This window comes from Pleurodeles waltl, chromosome 4_1, assembly GCF_031143425.1.
Source record: "Pleurodeles waltl isolate 20211129_DDA chromosome 4_1, aPleWal1.hap1.20221129, whole genome shotgun sequence".
Lineage (NCBI taxonomy): Eukaryota > Metazoa > Chordata > Amphibia > Caudata > Salamandridae > Pleurodeles > Pleurodeles waltl.
This window is the reverse complement of record NC_090442.1, coordinates 736,121,346-736,144,432: the sequence shown is the minus strand read 5'-3', so window position 1 is coordinate 736,144,432 and position 23,087 is coordinate 736,121,346. Positions and strand designations below refer to the sequence as shown.

The 23,087-nt window shown below is 41.4% G+C and overlaps 1 protein-coding gene across 3 annotated transcripts in view; it reads right to left on the bottom strand.

The window, feature by feature from the left end:
* The window catches only part of TMEM209 (transmembrane protein 209), a 247,680-nt gene that overhangs the window by 72,897 nt on the left and 151,696 nt on the right, over nt 1-23,087 (bottom strand). For 2 of the 3 annotated variants that reach the window (XM_069229331.1, XM_069229332.1), the window contains exon 9: nt 20,948-21,040. The exons of the other annotated variant lie outside the window; for it this stretch is intronic. In XM_069229331.1, coding sequence (XP_069085432.1) covers nt 20,948-21,040 — 93 coding nt within the window. The remainder of the gene's footprint in view (nt 1-20,947; nt 21,041-23,087) is intronic. 3 annotated transcript variants of the gene reach the window in all.

Sequence of the window (23,087 nt, the reverse complement as noted above, 5' to 3'; positions counted from 1 at the left end):
CGCATAGGGCTAGTCCTCAGGTTTGAGTTTACCTAAAGTGCAGCCACTATCCTGGTGGACGTTTGAACGCTTTACAAAGCAGAGAGGGAATTAAATATTACATTTAAAAGTGTATCATAAAAGGTTATGAAACATAAGCAAATTTACATGTCTATGCCTTGCAGGATTAAACAGTTTTAAGATAAAGTCTCAAGTACATATATAATCAATATGAAACACTAAATGATCTTTAATGTTTAAAGTGTGCTGAATTGTGTCATATTTCAGTGAGTGATCAAAATTGTAGCAGCATAGAGGATATCTTTAAGAAGGGTTGGTTATCTTGATGGCAGGGAGGTCAGCAGGCCGCAATTCAATCAATCATGAAAGGTATGCCTGTAGGCAACCTAAGGAGTTTTAGCAGGTAAAAAGCCATATTAGTCACGTTAATTTTGTGCATGTCTGGGTTGGGTTTGGTGTACAATGCAATGGCAAGAGGTTCAGCATTATGAGTTGTTGCAGAGCTTAAGATTTCTTTAAAATAGTTTGAAATTCCAGTCTACTGCATTTTGACTGTTGAGATTTTATCTCATGACAAGGGATTCAGTTGTGTTTCGGTTTGGTTTGAGAATGCACTGAGGTTGGTATTTTAGCCATTGAGTCTTTTATGAAGACACTAGTTAAGCCAACATCATATTTCACCTAGAGCTGAACGCAGACTGCATACGCACGGTAGAATAGAGCTTTTAAGCAGTAAACTACGAACAGATTAAACAAATATAAGGGCCAGTATCAAGCTCAGTGGGAGCCAAAAAAGGGGTGTGGTAGAGTGTGAGAATGTGTTGTTTATCTTCACAACCTGGTATTGTTTGAGGTCCAAATCTACAGGCACTGCCAATAATGTTGAGCATCACAGTTTCAGTGCTACACGCAGTTCTCCATAATCCTGGCAAGAAAGAGAAGTGAGCGATGAGTAAACAATTTTTTATTGTGGTCTGGTTTGGCTTTAGGACTCTGAGAGTGGGTCTAATAGTCTTCAAAGAAAGTGGACAAGGGGAGTGTTAACACAAGGGAGGTGTTAACATCTGAATGTGCGTTTATAGGATGTGCACAATGGAACACTTAAATTATTGTTATGCATTATGATTACTTCATAACTCCCTCATCTTCTGTCACTGTATCAGACTGAATATCCTGCAGGGGTTAAAAGGGCTAACAGAGGCTGGACTTGAGAGCGCCATGTTTGAGAGGACAAACATGTCAAGATCGTGTTGGTCAAGTATGCCTGAGATTGGGGCTTTTGGGGCTGGGTGGGTCTGATTCACTTCATTTTGTGAGATTTGCAGTGTCATAAATAGTATAAGAATCCATGGGGGGGGGGGCGGTGGCACACATGAGGGGGATTTCGGATATTACTAGGCACAATCTGGGAACAGGGAGTTTACACTAGGGGCTAACGGTTAGGAGCCGGTGAAGATTCTGCAATTGCGTTTACAGGGGAATACTGGGTGATGCTAAGTGAACTGGATATATCAGAGGTAATGGCTGTACGGTTGGCTGGCAGTTGGAGAGGTAAAGGGGGGAGGAAGGGTTGGGGGGGGGGGGGGGGAGTCGAGGGAGAGTGAGGAAGAGATGGAGAGTAAATTATGGAGCCAAAGAGTGAACTGAGGACGGAGAGAAAATACACTACTTACTGGTTTAAAAATAAATCAAACGGCACAATTACGCTTCATGTGCTCCGATGCATGAAAGGAATTATATTTTTTGGGTACACAAATCTCACAACCTTAGATCTCAGTCAGCAAATTAGCCCCTCTAAATTACCACATTTGCTAGAAAGTATTTTTCCACGATGTGCAGTGAAGCATTTTGCTTAGTCAGTTTTAACTGTGTCCAATGTTATGACAATTGTCATATTGGCCCATTAAAGCACATATCACAATTACAGTTTTTACGTTGCTCTAAAAAGCACACAAGAAGGTTACTTCCCTTTAACACCATTTCTTCAGCATTGGCAAATTTCATATATTCATGTGCTGTGAATATTTTTCGTCCCCGTAGTCAGAATCGCAGCTGCATTCAACTATATAGGATTTTTAGAACATTTAAAGTCGTCACTATTCCTGGAATGAAGGTATTGCATACTCTCACACTGAGATCAAAGGCTTGGGTGTTTACTTCTGCCAGAAAACATGTCAGTTTGCTTTGGCTTAAGCAGCTGCAAAATGTTTATGAACAAGCATCCAAGGGGCTGCTGGAAATGCAGGTTCTTTCATACCTGCATTTCCACAGTACCCGTAGATAAGTACAAATTCGTCTTCACATCGCTCCAGTAAAGACAATGAATTTCCACTATCTCTCAATATCTCCATATCTGGTAATATTTGTAATAGTCCAAAGCCTTTTCTACTTAGGCTCTTAGACTCTGGAACAAGCTAACTTTGCATCTTAGGTCTATCCACCCAGCTATGATTCTGAACAATATAAAGACTCATCACCGGTTTATTCCTCCCATCTAGTGACCTGCCCCTAGCCACAGTCCATAAGCGCGAGCCCTCAGGCTGTCCCCTCTGTAAAGTACTTCTGTGGAAATTTAAGACAAAAACTACACAAAACCCTTTGACAGCACAGTATATAAGGTTCTCCGCTGCTTCCTATATATTTACAATGAAAAAAAAAAAAAAAAAAAAAAAAACTTGCTATGCCTCCGCAGTCCCTTCCTACACAGCGAGAATATGTTCATATATACATGCATTTATTCTCCCTGTATCACGTCGAGATAGTGAACACTTTTGTCCAGTATCGTTGTATGAGAAGTTGAAGGAATTTTGGGGAGGGCCGATATAGCAAACAGTAATACTTTGTAGGTAGGAGCCGGGATTGAGGTGAGCAAGTGGCGGGTTACTGTTGATATTTGACAACAATATCAATGTAATTCTTTTTTACCAAGAATCTCAATCCATTAAAAAGTGTTTAAAAGATTTTTTTATTTTTATAAAGTACTACTTTTGCGTTAGTACTGACGATCTTATGTGACGAAACATTTTAGAAGGAAGAAAATCATGAAGAAACTACCAACATGAAAAGAAAGAGTATCTATTACGATTGGGACGAATCTTAAGATTAGTTAGTACTGGCCAGACACCATCTAAAATGGCTGCACAATAACCTAGGACCAAGGAAGGTCTAACATGTTCCCCCAGAAATTTGAGATCACATCTGCATTGTATAACTGGGGAGTGAGGTTCTGGCAACCGGAGGCACAAGGGTGCCCACCCTGTCCTTAATTATGAAGGGAAATTGAACAGTGATGTGCAAGAAAAACTATGGTGATAGAAGGCCTGCTTTCGCTTCCTAGAACATGGCCTGGATTTACTGGTCTTCCTGCAGCCTGAGGCAGAAAGAGTGCAGGGCTGGCTTGGTAACCTAAAGCAGCCCTTGCAAATTTTGTCATGACCAGCCCCATTGGCGTACATAACAAGCAAGCCTGACAACTACAATGGGGTGAGGGTGGGGGTTCTCCCTCCTCCCAACAAAATATGGGGAAAATGGCAAATACGGTGCATTCTACAACACATTTTTTCATTATATATTCAATTGTATTAGTTTTTTAAGCATAGTAAATGATGACCTTACAGAGCACCAGGATACTGAAATCTCTATTGGTGCTCTTCAATGATTCCCTCACCATAAGCCTCTAACTGTGCCTCTCCACAGCCCCTCTCTTGCACGTATTTTATTTTGTTTTATAGTGCATCTCCTACCAGCGTAGTGAGTTGGAGCACTTTACATCACACGCACAGACACGCAGAGACAATGAATCATAAGTGTAAATCAGTACACAGAAAATGGTATATAAGACAAAGTGGACTACGAGGTGTAGGTTTCACAGATCATCGATACAGGTCGGCATTTTTAAGAGTGCTTGGTCTGAAGAAGCAAACGCAGGATTCAGAACGTAACAGTGGTTATGGTTGACTTTTCTATATTAATAGACTTAATCTGGGGCAATGGCTGGCGGCGTGTGGCATTATCCAAAATATATCAACCACTTACATTAGGAGGGCTGGGTGCACCAAGATTTGAATTATATTATGCATCCGCCCAGTTGCAGTGGATATTTAAATGGCTCGGAAACCCTACAGGTGTAGAAACACAGATGATATACTCGGACCTAGGTCATACTGATATCTTGCAACACCTGATGAATCGAAATGGATTCAAACACTCACGGAATATTTTACTGAATAATGCCCCCTGGCCATGGGGACGCTACGCTCTCACAGGAGACAAAAAAATGCAGTACTCCCCCAGGATCCCATTAGTGGCCATCCCAAAAATTGCTAAGATTGCAACCACGGTGGGCCTGAGTACATGGCCCCAGAAGGGCATACTTACCGTGGGTGATATCTATAGTGAAGGGCAACTTCTAACATATGAGGCACTGGCGGATACATATACCCTGGGACAGGGTAGTTTTATTGACTTCGGTGCAATACGACACTTGGTGCGTTCAGTCTGGAATTGCAGAAATGGGGAACCAAACACTGCCCCTATATTACACGATCTGATTGACAACATAGCTACCCCAATGAATGTATCGAGGACCTACAAAATTCTGACCACACATATCGAACATGGACAGGAGCAAGCAAAAAAACAGATGGGATCAGGTACTACCAGAACCACTCTCACAGAACGCATGGAACCAGGCTATGAAAATGATCCATGAAGTATCACGTTACCCCTGTTTCAGCTATACCCAGTTTAACTATGTACATCAAACATATTTATCACCCCATCGTCTAGCGCGCGTGTTCCCCCAGACACCACAGAAGTGCCCCAGATGTGGCAATACAGAGGCCACTTTTTTTCATGCGACATGGGACTGTCCTCCAATTCTGCGTGCATGGAATGACATATTAACCATGCTAACCGAATGGACTGACATTCCGCTATCTCTCAAGCCTGAATTGTGTTTACTAGGAATAGTGGTAAGATCCAAAAGGCAGAAACAGACTCACAGATGTATAGCGCTAGCACTAGTGATGTATAGAAGCTTAAGAGCCATGCATTGGAAAGCGCCTAGTGCGCCAAGCATCAACCAGTGGCAATCCAAGCTGCTGCGCTGGGCCAAGGCGGAAGCACAGACACTAAAATCACTCCAGGAAAAAGGGATCCAGATCAAAGGAGTGGACACATGGAACTCCTTTGTGATAACCATGGAAAGCAAGGATGATAACCTACGTCCCTAAATAAATAAATAACCAAATGTCAATGATAGTACCTATCAGCTGACAGTTCAAGTTTGAAATATGGACACAACAGGTTAATCCAGTAGACACAATAAAATGGCACACCAACAAGAAATAATTGAATCGGTGGAGTCAGGGGAAATATGTACCACAATTACAATGAGTAACAGGCGCTCTGGATGGCCCTGCTGCCTTGGCTCCTTCCCGTCTGGGCGGTTGTTCCTGCTTGCCCCGTCCCGGGATGTGGGTGGCTGCTGGGTCCCCCGGCCTGCCCTGACACTTGATCATAATAAGAGCACATGGAGCATAGCTCCAGCTGCCTCCGGGGGCACTGAAGACGCCCTTCTCCCCCTACCCTCCCCCTGCCCCCACCCGCTATGCGCACTGTTCCCAAATACGACATCACTCTATCTCTCTCTCCTCTTTCGTTTCTTTTTTTTGGTTAGCACTCTTTATGGCATTTTTTTTTGTTTTTTTCTTCTTCCTCTTTTTGCATTCATTGTGAACATAATGTCTCCAAGAATCCTCTTCCAATCGCATAATCGTATCCATACCGCTAAGAATGCATGGACCATGGAAGAATTAGCATTGGAACACGTAAATAATTGTATAGATATGTATCACAACTCTCATTTGTTCTTTGTATCTCGTTGTTGATATAACAATAATAAAAATATATTTTAAAAAAATGGTTGACTTTTCTAATATTTTATTTCTACCTAAACAAACCCTTTTTAGCAAAATTAGGATTATAAAAGACTGGGGAAAAAACATAACTTTCTAACCCGTACCATACAGTTTGCAGGCAGCTCTTAGATGGCAGTTTATAGCTCACTGTGCTAAATCTTGACTGTAACTTATGAACTGCACAGTAACAAAAAATCTGAATGACAAAAGTTGTATCCCACTATTAGCCTTCTGCACCATCTTAGAAGAGTCAAAACTGCCACCAGACAAAACTATGAACTTTTTCAGCAGGTACATTAATCACCACAGTTATCTTAGCATTTTATTGTTGCCTGAAAACTGTTGGATACAAGGAACTCTGCAGCGCTTTTCAAACTGCTGCACTGCTACAAACCCCGCCCCCATATTAAAAAAAGGTTCCCTACCCTACCAGTTCCATGGGGGAAACGCCAGATGACTGGTAAAGCCAGTCACCAGTCTTGAAAGAGTGCCGCCACCGATGACACTGTAACAGAGACACACTGGGGCCAGGAAAAACAGCAATAAGTAGAAAAGCACCGAAGTGGGACACAACACCGTATGATGCAGCCCGAATAGGCAGACATGGAGGTTGAGGGACAAAGTAGACCGGCTTGGAGGTGAGGGCGGGGTACTGGTACATTATTCAGATACTGAAAGGCGGCACAGCACTCTATAGTACCGCTGAGCCCCCGTGCCACTGACCTCAAAAGGGCTGAGTATGGAGACTGCTAAGGATTCATAACGGAACAGTGGGAGACCTTCCGCCATACTCCCCCACTTCCATTGGTGAATCTATTCCTAACTTAGCAAAAATTAAATAGTGACTGAAAATGGTCAAAGGCAAACCGTGACGCACCATTAAAATATTAAAAGCTCAAACTGATCAGTATTCGACAAAAGACAGTAAAACACCCTACTCCTCTTAAACAGGGGCGGGATGCAAAGAACACAGAGAGGTGGATGAGTGGGGAGGACTTCAATCTATAACTCCCCCCCCCCCCCCACCCTACCCCTCACCAAAGTCGGTCAGGCGCAGCGAGTATCTCCTTCCCTAACCAGCAGAGTAGACAAACACACTCAATGTTCATTGGACCCTGCAGTCGAGCAACAAGGGCCCAGCCTAGACACCTACACATATAATTAGATCCAAGGTGGCAACATGGTACGAGACCAATGAGGTGGAAGCGGACAGCAAAATAAGATGGACAAATACGCAGGCCAGAAAACAGAAACGAGAAATGCCTACCTAGGAACAGTGAAACCATCAGGAAGCTCAGCTCACTTGAAGGTGAGCAGGAATCCGCAGAGTATTCCCTTCAACAAATCAAGAAGACTACCACTGAAGTAATGTCATCAATGGAGCCAAAGATAAACTCCGTGACTACAGAAGTAAATCTGCTCAGAGTAGACACTGAAAGAACCTGCTAAAGGATCGTTCAGACAGAGACACTGATAAATACGTTGAGGTAGGAAACAAAAATTGTTGGAAATGGTCTTTCTAGTATTTCCTTTTCCAAATGAGATCCATTATTAGCATTCCACCTTTCTTTACCATGCCCCTCTAATTAATGTGCTCCCTCATTCTGTTTTTTTCTGCTAGGACTCCTAATGCAATTAGCAATGTCAAAGTCAATAGGTCAATCTTATAACAAAGTGCCTCTTCAGTGCCTGAGTGTGTAAACTAAAAAAAAGTCACAATACATACTCACGCACCCAAATTCATTCATCCACTCACTAACACTTTCTCTTTTTGGAATTCACCCATTTAACCATTCAGAATTAAAGAAACAAAAGCTCAACGATCTGTAAGGTTAATTCAAAGGATAAAAGTAGAAAAAAGAAAATACGTTGTGGCCTAAATATTGGGAACATGTCCTTGCAATATAAAAAATAAAATAAAAAAATAAAAAATCAAACGAAAGCCTGCTGCAGACAGTAATTTTGGAATGTTATTGTGCATTGTGTATTGCCATTTTAAAGTTAAAAAATGCCGACTGTGTTTAAGAGCTCAACAGGTTACCAATCTAGAAGTGATAACATAATGATACACCATATAGAATATTATTCTAAAATGGCTGCTCAATAAAACATGCACTGGACAGCCAACTTGGAATGGTACTGTGCATAGTGTAACGTACCAATTCAGAATGGTCAACATAACACTAAAACACTAAAAAAATAAAATAATAAATGGCGATAGAAATATATAAAATAAAATGAAAACATTTAAAGGAATGGCCTATAAGCCCTGGCATTGAAGCATACTCATTTTCAGCAGCCTGCATAAGAGATAAGGGAAAAAGTTATCACTCACAGGGCAATAATTCAAAGGCTATTTGCTGTTGTAGGAAAGTGGATTATTACGTTTTGTGGTTGTGAGACCTCACCATGCAATACTATCACAGCCTCTAACAGAGCCAGTTAAGTCCTGGGTAGCTGTGTCACAGAGCAGTCCGGCTCTTATTCAAAAGGACAAGTGTAAAGCATTTAGAAGTACCAAAACTATCAATAAGTTAAGAATCACAACTCCACAAACATCGGATACCAATTAATAAAAATATGTTTATCTCTAGATAGACACCAAAATGTCAAAAACCTGTCACAGGAAACCGGAGATATGATTTTTCAAAGTTATAATAAATCACTGCAGATCAGTCTTAAGGATGCATTAACTTTTATGTGGCTTAGCAGTTCTCAGTCAATGGGCTAGACTGCCTACTAAAACGCTCAGATGGACATCAACGAGTGGGGAGTCAGTCACAGGAGCCACACAGGTCCAGGAGGACAGTTACCCTGACTGGTCCAGCATTCTCAGGGTCCCCCCCTATACGTTTATCCTTTATCGCAGTCCAACCAAGAAATGGTCCTGATGTCTGGGATGTAGGATTCTGAAGATACTGAGGGTGTGGCAAGTCTTCCTGGGGCCCCCCCTGGGATACACAAGCACCAGGGGCATCACTTCTGGCCTCAGTATTCCATCTCTTATGATGCCCCAGTGGAGTCCAGTGCAGCCCCATTTGCAGCTGGTCAACCAGTTATAGCGGTCTCAGTGGTTACTAGCAGGTAAGCAAATCTTTTTTTTAGCGTACCAGAGCCCACTCAGACTCCTGTCATGAGACTAATGGACAAGTGGGCACCACATGAGGGTCAGGAGTATTTATTCAAGCTGACAGTCCAGGGTACAGCGGTACTCAGGCTATCCTGGACAGACGGGCTCTCAAGAAAGCATGTTTCCTTAGGTTTTGTAGTCCTGATACTTAACAGAGATTAGCCACCTAGCTCCGAGTCATTTCTGTCCTGGCACAAGTGGAGGTCAATTCCATGAGGGAGCACAGTAGGCACAGTCCTCTTTGCGGGTCACTCAGGTTCAGAAGGGCAGTCCAGCCTTTGGTGCAGCCTCTCTTTCTCAGGCCCAGGGGGCATCAAGGCCGTCATTTTTCTGTCTTCATTCCAGTCCACTAGTGATCTGAGGACTGTGTGCCAGGGTTGCCATTTTTATGCCATTTTCGTGTTTGAGGGAGGGGGCCCTCACAAGCTAATAGTGCCACAGTTCCTACAGATCAACCCTTCCCACAATACATTACTTCCTGGGGGTCTGGGCAAAACAATCTCAGAGTAGCCTTCTCTGCCTGAATCAAAGATCGCTCAGGACTTGGGCAACAAAGTGGTGGCTTTCTGAAGTCACCATTGCCTTAAAACCTACCTTAAATCTGACTTCAGGAATAAGCCGGGTTTAATGCAACAAATCATTTCATACCTTGAAGTACCATATTCGATGGTCTAGTAAGGAAGTTAGCACTTAGTAAGGGGGTAGAGAAACTCCATGTAAGCTAATGGGGCTACCGGCCTTACTAAAGTACAAACAGCACTGTTTGCTATCAAGACATGCACAGTATAAATTCAACATGCCCTGCTTAATATCAGGACCATGCTATCTAGGCTTGTAAGTCTTCCTTAGGGGGTGAGCTATAGATATTAAAAAAGAAGGTTTGGACTTTGGCAAAAGGGTTATTTCGAAATGTTGAGTTGGCAGTTTAAAAGTTGTGATGGCAGACCTAGTTATTTTCACTTTGTCATAACAGTGGTGGCACAACATGTGCTGCAGTCCACTGGTGACACTTAACTTACTTATAGGACCCTAGTATATAATACTCAAGGTACCCGTGGCTAGTAAGTTAACTATGACAATCAGGGTTTAGCCAAGTGCATATACACTTTTGAGAGGTCACAGCCAATGCAATGGGGCCTGGACAACAGGGACCAGTGCACCAAAGAGTTGAAAAACCAGCAGCATCAGTTCAAAATCTGTGGGTGGGGGATAATCAGACAACAAATCGGCACTTTCCTACAGCCATCATAGGATGAAGTAGAATGATAATGACACATGAACAGACCAATAGCAGAAGAGAGCCAACCCAAAGCCCCATGAATGAATAGGTCTGCCTTTTTTATGATTTCCTTTTATAAGAGCCTGGTAGACAACTAAACCAGTCAGGCCCTTTTATGAGAATAAAGCAAGGATTATCACAAGGCATATCTTCTACCCAGAGGAGGTAACAACCACCAAAACCCTTGCCTACTAAAGTAATTTGTAAGACTTGATGTAGCACAATACCAGTCTACATTCTGTGACATAGAATAATAAAGATCCACAGACTTGTTTTAAAATGTTTTCTCACCATGAGTAAGTCAGGCCTACTGTCTTTGTTGCATCTTTTCCTCATACGCAAACTTTGGCACTGGACACAACATTTCCCTACAAACTAAAAGGGCATATAACCTTTAACATTGGCTTGTCACCATAAACAACTCAGGTGTACTGTACTGCACATATGCTTTCCCGTTATGCAACCATCAGGTTCCCAAATAAAATTACAAAGATGTACAAAATTACAGTTGCTAAAACAACATGCAAACCCCTCTTAACAGAGTCTAACAAGGATCCTCACAGGGCAAATATTCTACTCCCAAGGTCTGTCAAAGGGGTAACAAACGCAAAACCTCTTGCCGACGATGGTACTCTGTGAGAATACATTTAACAAAACATCTGTCTACCACCTGTAACAGTGTAATAATTCACTTTTAAATGTCTATTGCCTGCAACATAAGCTTTTCATAATAAGCCAGACCTACTGTCTTTGATGTGACTTTTCATAATTAACGTTTTAGACCTAAGCAGACAAAGCAATGACATATCAAGCCTATAGCCATTATCAATGGCTGGAAACCATAACCAACTCATGTCTAACATATTGTTCATAAGCTAGCAACCATTCACTTCAGTTCAGTTCAGTTCAAACTTAAACAGCGGTGGTTACCCGGTTACTAGAGTTTGAAAGCTGCTGAGCACTATTGAATCTTAATCCCCAAACAGCCACGTTTTTAATCATTTTCTGAACAGACCGTCTTCCTCTGTCATCCTCATCAGATAGGCAGGTCATTCCATAGTTCTGACACTAGGAAAAAACTAAAAGGAAAGACCTCCACTTCTCACACAATGGGTATTTCATTTAACTTAAGCGAGGATGATCTCAACGATCTCCTAGGCACATAGGGACACATCAAGGGAAACAACATATGAGAGCCTTTTTATGATGAGCCTCATGGGCAACACAATGATTTTAATTGGATTCTGTGTTCAACAGTGAGCCAATGCAAGGCGCCAAGAAACCGGATTCCGAGTGATAACTCGGTATTCTCAGTAGCAGCCTCGCAGCTGTGTTCTCGGTTACCTTGACTCTTTCAAGAATGTAAAGTTGGCATCCATGGTAAAGGGAGTTTCGATAAGCTAATCAGGAAAGAATCAATACCTGCTTCACGATCCTCCATGAGGGCGGTGGGAGGATATCTGAAATCTTTCTAAGTAACCTCAGAATGCCAAAACATATTGAGGCCAGTTTACCAACTTGGATCTCAAAGCTGAGATTTTCATCCAGCCAGGAACCCAAGTTTTTAATAGCTTGTTTAGGCTGGGGTGACTACCAAGAGAATTGAGCCAACAATCCAATATCTATCGACTGAGGTTTTCATCAACCACCAGCACCTCTGTTTTGTCCTAATGAGTTTCAAACAAAAACTAGCTATCCAGTCAGCAATCTCCTTTAGGCAGGGTTCAGGTTGATCCACTTTACAGTGATTATCCTAGGTAAAGGGGGTCATAATCCACATATCATCTGCATATAAAATGATTGAGAGACCAAAAGAAAACACAACCTCTGCTAAAGGACTGACTTATAGATGAAAAAGCATGGGACTAAATGAGGAACCCTGAGGGGCTTCACACTTAAGAGGGGAGGTATCAGAGTAAAAAGGCTTCTCATACACCTGAAAGGTTTTTTCATTAGGAAATGAGGAGAGCCAGTGGAATGCTGATCCTGATACTCCTACTGCTGTTAGTCTGTGCCGTAATTTAACTTAGGAAACAGTTTTAACATCTGCACTAAGATCCAGTAGGGTCCATAGGCCGGAAAATAATAATAATAACCGAGCTGAGAGCTTCCTTCAATAAATGGGTCAGTGACAGCCTGGATGAACTCATACCCTTCTCCGATTCAAGGTATAGTCCACGGAGGAGACTCTCCCCGTGGTTTACCTTGAGCCTACTCGAGAAAAAAAGGGAATGTAGAAGGCGATAAAGGAAATGGAGGCCAATGCAAGATGATTCATTGAAAGAGGAATATAGGAACTCGATTCGTTCCTATCATGCCGAAATTAAAAGTGCACAGGCTAATTATTATTCCTTAAGAACTGAAGCAACAGCGAATTAGCCAAAAGAGATCTTTAAGGCTCTTTAAGAACTTATTTACCCTCCTGACGATATAGAACCTATGGATTCCCCGCAGGTGCATGTTGATAACCTGGTGACTTTTTATCATAAAAAAATTCAGGATATTTATGTATCCTTTCCCAATACTCCTAAAGGAGATTCTACTGAGATTAGGCAGAAGTTAAGGGAGGGGATAACCCTGCCGAACTTTACTCCTATACACATGGACACAGTAATAAGATTGCTGGGATCCATTAAATCAGGTTCCATCTTGGACTCGGCAACACCTCAGATTCTTCTTGTGGGAGCGCCAGTATTAGGTCCTGTAATCTTAAGTCTCATTAATATCTCACTTTCCTCCGGTATAGTTCTGGACCTATGGAAACAGCCCATTGTTAAGCCTCTTTAAAAAAAATCTAATTTAGACTCAAAGGTGATGAACAATTATAGTCCAATCTCACTGCTACCTATTATGGCCAAAATAGCAGAAAAGCATGTACATGCTCAACTCGCCGCTCTTTTGGAAGAGAGAAAGATACTACATCCCCCAGAGATGGGTTTTAGGCCACTGCATGGAATGGAGACCGCGTTGATTGCTATTACGCAGGAAACAAAAAATAGGCTTGATAAAGGCTCGATAAAGGGATTGAAACAGCCATTATCCTCCTAGACCTCAGTGCGGCATTCGATACGGTAGATCTGAATATCTTAAAAAAGAAGATGTAAAAGATTGGAATTTCTGGAATCGCTCTAGAATGGCTCTTCTCATTTATTTACGGAAGATCCTTTCAAGTATTAGACAGATCCTGCATCTCCAAAAGCATTATGAGCAGCTGTGGTGTTCCCCAGGGATCCTACCTAAGTCCACTACAGTTTAACATCTATATGTTGCCATTTGCAGAGATTGTTCAGTCATTTAGCGTAAAATTGGTGTCATATGCAGATGATACCCAACTTATTGTTTCCTTTTCCAATGAGCAACCGGATCTTGGGACTGCACTAGGTCCCTGCCTACAAGCTGTTGCTGCTTGGATGTTAGAAAGCAAATTGAAGCTGAATGACGGAAAAAAAGAAAATAAATTATGTTCTTTGGGCATCCAAAAAACATGTTGGTCAATCCAGCCATAATAGAAGGAGTGAGTACTCTCCCGCCCCCAAAAAACCTTATTAAAAGTTTGGGAGTTTGGCTGGACCCCCAACTTTCAATGTCACAACATGTTAACAGAGTTGCTGGCACCTCCTTTGCTCTTCTCAGGACTCTTGAGGAAGGTCATGGCGATTCTACCTTTTGCTGCAAAAAGATTGATTATCCAGGCCTTGATAGGATCTCGCATTGACTATGGCAATACTTTGTTTATAGGCTCACCGAGCTATATTATAGAAAGACTGCAGAGAGTGCAAAATGCAGCCGCACGACTGCTCCTAAAAGTTCCAAAACAACAATCTATCCGTAATGGAATCTCCTCTCTACATTGGCTTCCAGTAGCCAAAAGGATCAAATTCAAGGCATTAGGCCACATACACAGAGCACTACATAATCAAGGTCCTGATATGCTGAGAACATTGTTCTATATACCGAGCAGATCACTTAGATCCTCCTCAGCTATGTTAGTTATAGTCCCAAAGGTGAAAAAGACAAGATGGGGAGGAAGGTCGTTGACTTTTCTAAGAGCTAAACTCTGGAACAGTCTGCCACATAATCTCAGATCAAGATCTCAAGAAACCTCATTTCGGAAAGCCCTAAAAACATGGCTCTTCAGAGCCTGAAATTCATATGATGTTGTGTACTATTGCGATTCTGCGTTGCAGCATGAGCGCTACGAGGCCTTCGGGCAGTTTAAGCGCTATACAAGCAATTATAACATAACATAACTGTGGGGGTGCTACCACGGTCCAAATCCATTTGCTATCAGCCATACAATCATAAAACAAACAATATGGACAAAAATACAGTTGGCAAAATATTATACAATCCCTCCTAAGAGAGGTTAATAAAAATGATCACAAATCTCTAACACCAAGGATTTGTCAGACGGGCAAAACAGAACCAAAACTCTTGCTTACTAAAGTGATAAACGAGATTACTTGTAACAAAATGCCTCTTAACAAATTTTAACACAGTGAAATAACAATTCATCCATAAACGCCTACAGGCTTTAACATTTGCTTTTCACAATGAATATGTCAGGCCTACTGCCTTGATTGTATCTTTACATAACTAACAGTTCAGACCTTTGGCATCTATTGTAACCTTTTCTAATGAACCTATTAGTCCTACTGATTTGCACATCGTCCTGTCAACTTAACTTTGTCAACTTTGCCTTTTGAAAAAGCATATCTTTTCACACAAAGCAAAACATGCAAAACAAGCACCCTTCCCGCGGAAGCACACGTTTGCATTAAAGTGCTGTACTCAAAGAAATCAACATGGGGACGGAGCAAAAGCCCCACTCCCCCCGCTTCTTAAAGCGCTTTCTGTCAATCACAGGTCAGCCACAGCTGAGCTGTCCAGCCAGATGTAAGAAGGCAAAGGTATAGAAGAAGGGGTAACCACATGTCAGAGAAATCATCTGAATACCATGTCACCAATAATGCAATTGCTGGAAATAATGTGGTGGTGGGAGACAAATGGAAAGAGATGCCTGCCTCATTCCTACAGGGTGGGCACTCTCACAGGATAAGTGGTGCTCCCAGTCTTCCGACACTACATCGTTAAGCACTCCGACCTTCCGCTCTGGAAATAAACTTTGTTGTGGATGAATTGCTAAATTATGCTCGTTGTAGACACTTCATTTACATTTCCATATTTAGCAGTTCAAGTGGTCATTGGCGGTCCACGGCTGACAAGTCATGCCTCCTTAGCCTCAAGACATAGTAATAAATATTCAGAAGTACACTGCATGCTGTAGACCAGGGTTCCCAGCCTTTTCTATCATAACAGCTACCCACGTTAAATAAAATAAATCACCCTGAGCTACTAACACAAATTTGTGTTGCAATAATGACCATTTCAGACAAAATTCAATTAGCAGCCATGTGTGCAGGACTACTAGAAGTGATCATCTCCGTGCACCAGGAAAGGTCATCAGCAATAATGCAAAAAAAACATAAAAAGAAACCTTATTAATGTCAGTTTTGTATGCCTCTGCGTGTCACAGTAGTTATATATCCTATGCCCCCTAGCATCCAAGAAAGAACATCAGTAATAAAGCTTCTCAGGGCAGTAGGATATGAGACAGAGAGAGAGAGAAAGAGAGACAGAGAGAGAGAGAGACAGAGAGAGAGAGAGAGGGAGTGAGAGCGAGAGAGTGAGAAAGTCTCTCTCTCTCTCATGCCCAATTCAACTACAGAAAAACTTTTAATTTATTGGCTTGGGCTACACATAGGGGCGCTACTAACGGGTTGACAGCTACCAGTACCTCCTGAGCTACTCATTTGAGAACCGATCTGTAGACAATAAACAATGTGCTTCTGCTGGGACTGGATGCCATTATGCTAACTTCAGTACCGCTTTCACAGCGATCACTCACAGAAGAAATTGTTGATGCTTGTTTTTGTAAAGCATGCAAATACCCAACAAGTCTGGTGGTGCTATGCGGTTGTCAGAAATAGAAGGTTAGAAGAAGTGCAAAGAAAACTAAAACAAATAGATTTTTAATTATTTACTAGAATCCCAAAAGTATATTTCCTTCTGAAGGGAGTAAGGGAAGACATCTCGCAGCTTACGTCTCAGGTGAGAAAAGTAACTCTCCAACTCTAGACACAGGGATCTTGGGAACTGCAAGAAGGTTTCTGAAGACTATAAACATCACAATGAAGTATAGATCTTGAGCTTGGAGGCGATAGATTGGAGCCCAACATAAATGTCGCTATGACAGAAACTAAGAGCCTTAAAGGTAATAAGACTTAAAACAAGTGGCCTATAGTGCTCAGGAAATAAAGGAGATGCAGACATGATGAGAAGACTGAAAAATCAAACAACAGCTCAACACTAGCTGGACCACATATTTCTTACAATCGAATGGGTGAAGAACGGTAATTTCTGTTAACAGCGAATAAAGTAGAAGCAATATGAGGCAACGTTTTGAATCCGAGGCAAAAAGTGGAGAGGTAAATCAAAGCAGAACCTAAAGATGTTTCCAGTGTGGTCAGGGTTAAGCATGAATTCTAAGTGGTATAATATAGAAAGGAAGTGAAGAGGAAGCGGAAAGGAGTGGCGACGGAAGCCCATTTTTCTTTTGTCAGATGCTAAACCTTCACCCATTTATCCCTTATAGTAGCAGACTCTGCAAGACTTCGGAGGAGGTGGAAAGAAATCTTGAGGTTCACTTCTCCAGACGCATAAGCCACCCTTCCTGTATTTTGGGGGCTTGAAAGAGGGTGAATGGAAAATTGCACAATTTGAACATAATTTGGATGCGCATAAATTCACTCAAGTGCGACTATCAGCAAGACACAGAAATTCCATGGCTTGAACAGTGTTATTTGGCTGTGAGGAGGAGTGTCAGCCATAGTTGAAAATCTAGAATGCTCAGTCTTTGTCATGGCGCAAATACAGAAACAACCACAAAGAAGCCCAGAGCACTACCGAGAAGAGCCAGGTGTTAAAGGAGAAAGCCAGAAAAAACACAGGTCGGTATTAGACGTAGAGTCTTGAAAGGGTGCAGAATATAGGAGAAAGGAGAAGAAACCAGCAGAGGACTCCTTCATACGGCAAAGAGTAGCTATGAGCGTACAGCGCCCTCTAGGGGAAGTGGAGATCAAAGCTCATCCACTTTACTGGCCACACTGCAGCACTGCCAATGAGACTGATGGTCGGCAGACTAGTGCATTATAGGTGTACGTTTTGGTGCTGCTGTGTCATATTTTAGCAAGGATTGTCTGCCTAACGTCAGGGAATTATTAGAGCAAGCAAATCTTTTAAAGGTCCTGTGCTGTTGAATCCTTAATATTGGCGCTTCTCTCACTTATGACTAAAACCAGAAGTGTGAATGCGTGAGGCACGTCAGTTTACCAATAAATGTTTATTTAAAACCAACTCCTATTACTATACTCGGTGACCAGGGGTTTCAAAGGGACGAATCATCCTCAGCACCCTGTGTGGTAGTGGCATCAGAGAAAGAAGGAGATATTCTGCTGGATGATACAGGGAAGAATTGCAAGCAAAGAACTGGCAGTGAAGCATGAAGACTGATCACAAATCTGAGAGCAAGAGGTGGTGTTTGGATGGAGTACAGGGTTGGTGCACTCTCTCTTTGTGAAATACCAGTTAATCACAGAAAATAAGCCATTTTTTGTTTGGATGAGCTTTTATTAAATTTACAAGAAAAATCGCATCAAGTGGAAGCTTCCCATCCTATTGTGCTTAAAGTGGCATGTGCAATTTAATAAATTAAACATTTTCAGTGACTTCACAGTTTTTTTTGCTCTAGTACAGAATCACCAATGACTTTACTCACGTCTTTACGGTGTACATCATTCCCTTACTCTACTGGTAAGCTACACGAGAACAAAGTTAAAGCACAATGGCATAACTTTAACACAAACAACATTTCTCCTCACAAAACAAATTAACCTTGTGCAGTTCTCGCAATTCTCTTTACTGAACGGACTACAGGAAATGCACTTTTCCCATTCTTAAGATTCTTGTGACTAACATACACACTTTTCAGGCATCCATTGCAAATCTGTCTAACAGTAACCCAATGCATTGCTATGTGTACCTAATACAGTGCCAAGTTCTGGGTCCCAGATTTTGTAGGAGTATAAGGTAGCAAATCTTCAGTCTAGCAGGAAAAATAATTCAAGCTGTTTTCTTCACAATTCACTTTTGGACACTCACTTCCAGGCGCAAGTTATGTTTTTAACTACTATCGGTATTGGGCCATTTTGTTTTAGTTATTTATATAGCATTTTGTAATCTTCAGACAGGTCTTTAAGCAATGCCAAGTTGCTACCTTTGCTAGGACTGGATATACCTGGGTTGAGGGCATTTCTGATACCGACCCGGCTCATGGAAAAACATTGAGCTTAACTATTTTCTAGTGTGTCCAGGTTCCAAAAGCGCTGGTACACTTCAGCAGTGACAAACTTAGAAGCCCCAGCTCTTTAATCAGTTGCAGCAATGCGAACTGATGTGGTCTAATACCAAGGTCTTATAGTCTTAGTATCAGTCATTTAGCCTATCCAGTAAGCAGATTTTTCCCCCATCTTCGGAAGGGTGTCCATGTGTTTAGAGAAGTGTACAATGGAGTAATTGGCTTGTTCATCTGTTGTAGTCACTATCCTCTTCGGGTGTTCACTTCCTTTGTTGCCACAACTAAAAGGGATGTCCTCTGCTTAGAGCACAAAGTGGATTATCAAAGAGTTTCTATCTCCTTTATTGTATGTAACTGCTGTATCAATGCCCCTTTAAATCGATCTCTCTTCTGATTCTTGTAATGCAATGGTTGCATCAACAGAGCTACAACAGCACTTTCATTTAGTGCCCAGAAAATCATTATTAACCTTCATCAGAGGCTTGGAGGAGTCTACACTCATTGTTCCCATTACTTTAATGGTTAACAAATACATTTTCAATGCATCATATCAATAGTAGGTTAGTTGCTTACTCCAGTTTAATCCTATAAATGAGATGGTAGTTCCAAAGTGAAAATGGTGCTTCCAACCTATGTATGCTGGGCATGTCATGAAGGTGCAGTTTGTATCAAGTTGAATAAGCTTTAAGGGAGTCAGACTCCTTTTTAAGATGTACCAACTTGTTGCACAGAAAACTCGGCAATGCCAGAAGGAAGCTTTATCGGGAGCGTTTGTGTGAACAAGAATTTGGTTAAACAAGAAGGATGCAGGGATCCACCTCTGTGTTATCTAAACACCATTTGGGAAAAATGCAATTGACGGCCTTTGATTTCAGTCCAATTGAGTTGCTATATAGTCATCCCAGACCTCCAAAAGCAGTGCAATAGATTCTTCATATCGATGCATCTTGATTTAGAGGGTCTTGCCATGTTCAACGAGCTGAAGCTTGTAACCATAGTAATCCAGACATTTTTTGTTCCTTCCTAGGCCCACTTCAAATACTTTTATTTCATTAGAGAGTACAATTGGTCGGCTTGGAATAGTACCAAACTAATTTCTCTCAATGAAAGTGATCTCTTTTTTTTTAAACAGTACAATAGGCAATCTGTAACAATACAATCAAGAAATTTGAAAAAGCCAACTGCGCTGCTAAGTTTTACGCACCAAAGTCCTGTCCTCTATATGCGACTGTCAAAATGCTTTACAAAATGGTATTTTTGTTTGTTTACAATGACGTTTACATTGTAACTTTTGACTGATTAGAACATCAAATGCCTGACGGGCATGAATAAAAAAAATTAGAAGCGCCCTTTCCCAAGAGAGAACAATTAAGTTGTTGGAGGACTCAATTGTAGGTACAAGAAGCACAACATATGTGAACTACATATCATATCTTCACTGCGACAGTTTTTCCTTTGCTGACTGTATTGCCGATGTTCGATTTTGGAAAAGGGACACATTTTCTAGCCTGCAAACATCTGAACAGATGTTGCCTACTTTTTAGAACGTCATAGTAATTCTGAGAACAAGCTGTAGGATCAAGGTGGTGGGCTAGTTCAAATGCATTGGCAGCAGCAAGAATTCCACAATCGGACCCATTCGATTGTTTTTGGCAAGGAATAATGTTTACTTCGAGCTTTCCCTTTGGATCAACTTGGGTAGCATATAATTGTTTAATTTGTGCCTGTACATATTTAGAAACGGGCCGCCAGAGGCTGTCTGCATATAGCACTTTTCCACCAATGCAAGCAGTTGTTACCCAGTGATGATGATCATAAAGAATCTGTACAGAATCAACCACCACTGGCTTAAAACCACCGGGTGACTGGGAGAGCAGTGTAGTTTGACTAGGTGCATGACCCAAATGTGAGCTGACTATCATGTTTACAGCATCTATTAATCGATCATTGAGCCAACCACCAGACAAGAGAGCTTTGGCATCAGACATATAAAGATGAAGCCCAGCTACCCAGATTTCTTCACTTTCATCTTCAGTCTCAGAAGAGCTGGAGATGTCAATCTTATCCACAGCTGTGGCTGAATGGTTCTCCTCCAGTTTTTCAATTTTTACAGTTCCTTGTTTTATGTTGCAAGCATTGTACTTCCCCTCCATGACATTTCCATTTTCGTTTCCAAGATGAAAAATGCTCTTCCCACGTACTTCAGTGATGTGGAGTCCTAGGAAATGCTTAAAGAGCTTCTCCCCCATTCGAGTATCCTGTCGTCTGTTCACTCGCAACACTTTATCACCAACCTATATATAAAAATATTAAATGAGTACTGACAGAACTTGCACTTCAGATGCTAAGACTGTATAGACCTCAGAATGCCCCATGCCCACATTTATTGGTCATTCTTCAGGTTAGGTCAAGATTTTCAAAAATTAGATTTGTAGAACTAAAAGAAACAAGGGTATTTAACACAAAACCTTTAAGTACAAAAAAGGCAATCTCCAGGCTGACGAAACTGCACGCAGAGAATTTAAGAAAATAGGTGTCTTACCTTGTGCATCAAATTTGCACAAAAAAAAATAATAATAATAATTTTTTTTAAAAAGCATCTTCCTCATGCACACAGCTTGATAATAGCGCGGCCCCAATGTTTGAACAGGCCAGAATATATTTAAATGTTTTAATTAATGTTTACTTTATAAACACACCCCGAGTCCAGACACCACAAACAGAATCAATGTGCCTTTGGCATTCTACAAAGAAATCACACAATTCTGCATTTTAACAAGTAGTGTTTTGTTCAATTTTGGAAGCCCAAGCATCAACACCATTGTGAAAAATGTGCCAGTCAGGATAGGAGGACTCATTAACACGACGAAGATACAAACACTAAAGGACCAGTATCACTCAGAAAAATGTCCTCGCAATTGGAGAATCTTTTTCAGACTTGTAACATTAGCAATATGCAACCAATGACGTGCCTTTAGAGCTCGTCCCGTCCCTGGACTTCTGACCCAGAGCATTCAGCCAGTCATTGAGAGTGCAAATATGTGTCACCCTCTAGAGCTATCATGATGAGGATTAGCGCACGATGATCTCCCTTTGCAAATTTACAGATACTGTTTGCCCCATGAAGCAACAGCATTGCCCAGAAGTACCTTTAAACTGCCAGATGAGTGACATGCTTAGAGATGAAGGAGTTCACTAAAGACACAGCGAGCATGAAATTGCATGGCTTCCTTCACACAGTGAAGTGCTTCCCAAAATGTTTTAGAATAACAGCCTAATTTTTTTTTAGAACGACAAACTTTTGTGACCCACCTACCTTTAATGGGGAGGAGGTGGGTGATTTTTTATTGTACCTAAAGCATCGGGTCGTAGCACACTTATTTACAGATAGCACATTTTCCATTGAAATAGACACTAAATTTGCACTGACATACAATTTTATCGATAAACCTATATTGCACACAACTGATGTGTGGAAATCAGGTTTCAGTGACTGGTTATCATGTGTGCTTCAACAGATTTGTTTTGATCCTATTAAAATCTTTGTTTCTATCACACTTCAGAATTACAAAAATGTGCTTCATTTTTGCTTTTCAAACTGCTGCACGTGTACAGTTAATTTACAGATAGTTACAGTTTGTTGTGTTACAAACAAATACATCCTACAGCCTTTCCGCTCACACAACCTGTACCATAGCAAGATTGTCAAATAATTCATTTTACCTTTATCTGGCTACAAAATGAGGAGTTCTTAAACACCAAGCCCCATGTTAAAAATACATAAGCAGCAATTTGTCATAAGAAATAGCCTGACATTTGACCCCTGTCCTTGATAAGCAGCAAATGTTTTCATGAATACAAAATTTAAGGGAATCTTCATTTATTACTTGGACTTTCGTGACCCAGCAAAAATTGGTTTGCTATATTATTTGCAGTGAACCTAAAGATGGGCCTTTGATGGGAATCAAGGATGGGTCTGCTCTCTGTACTACCAATGTCTCCACAAGCTTGAAGTAAAACCCATTCCACTGATGTTGTGTGTAGAAAATCAGAGTAGAGTTTTTGCAATATTTGGCGAAGCTTACTGTTGCTTTTTTAACTCAAATTTCCTACAGGCATCTCTACCATTTAATTCCTTTTCATACTTTTCACCCACATACTGCACTCATTAGCGTACCCCTAGATGCCCAAGAACCTGAAATCTTTGCACAAAACAGGCAGTAGCCTGAACCCTTTCAATCCATGCTACCAGACTAAACCCAAATGTGACCACAATCTTTCCGGGGGAGACATCCCATGTTTGGCCAGCAGCACAGAGGCTTCACTACAGTAGATATCTAG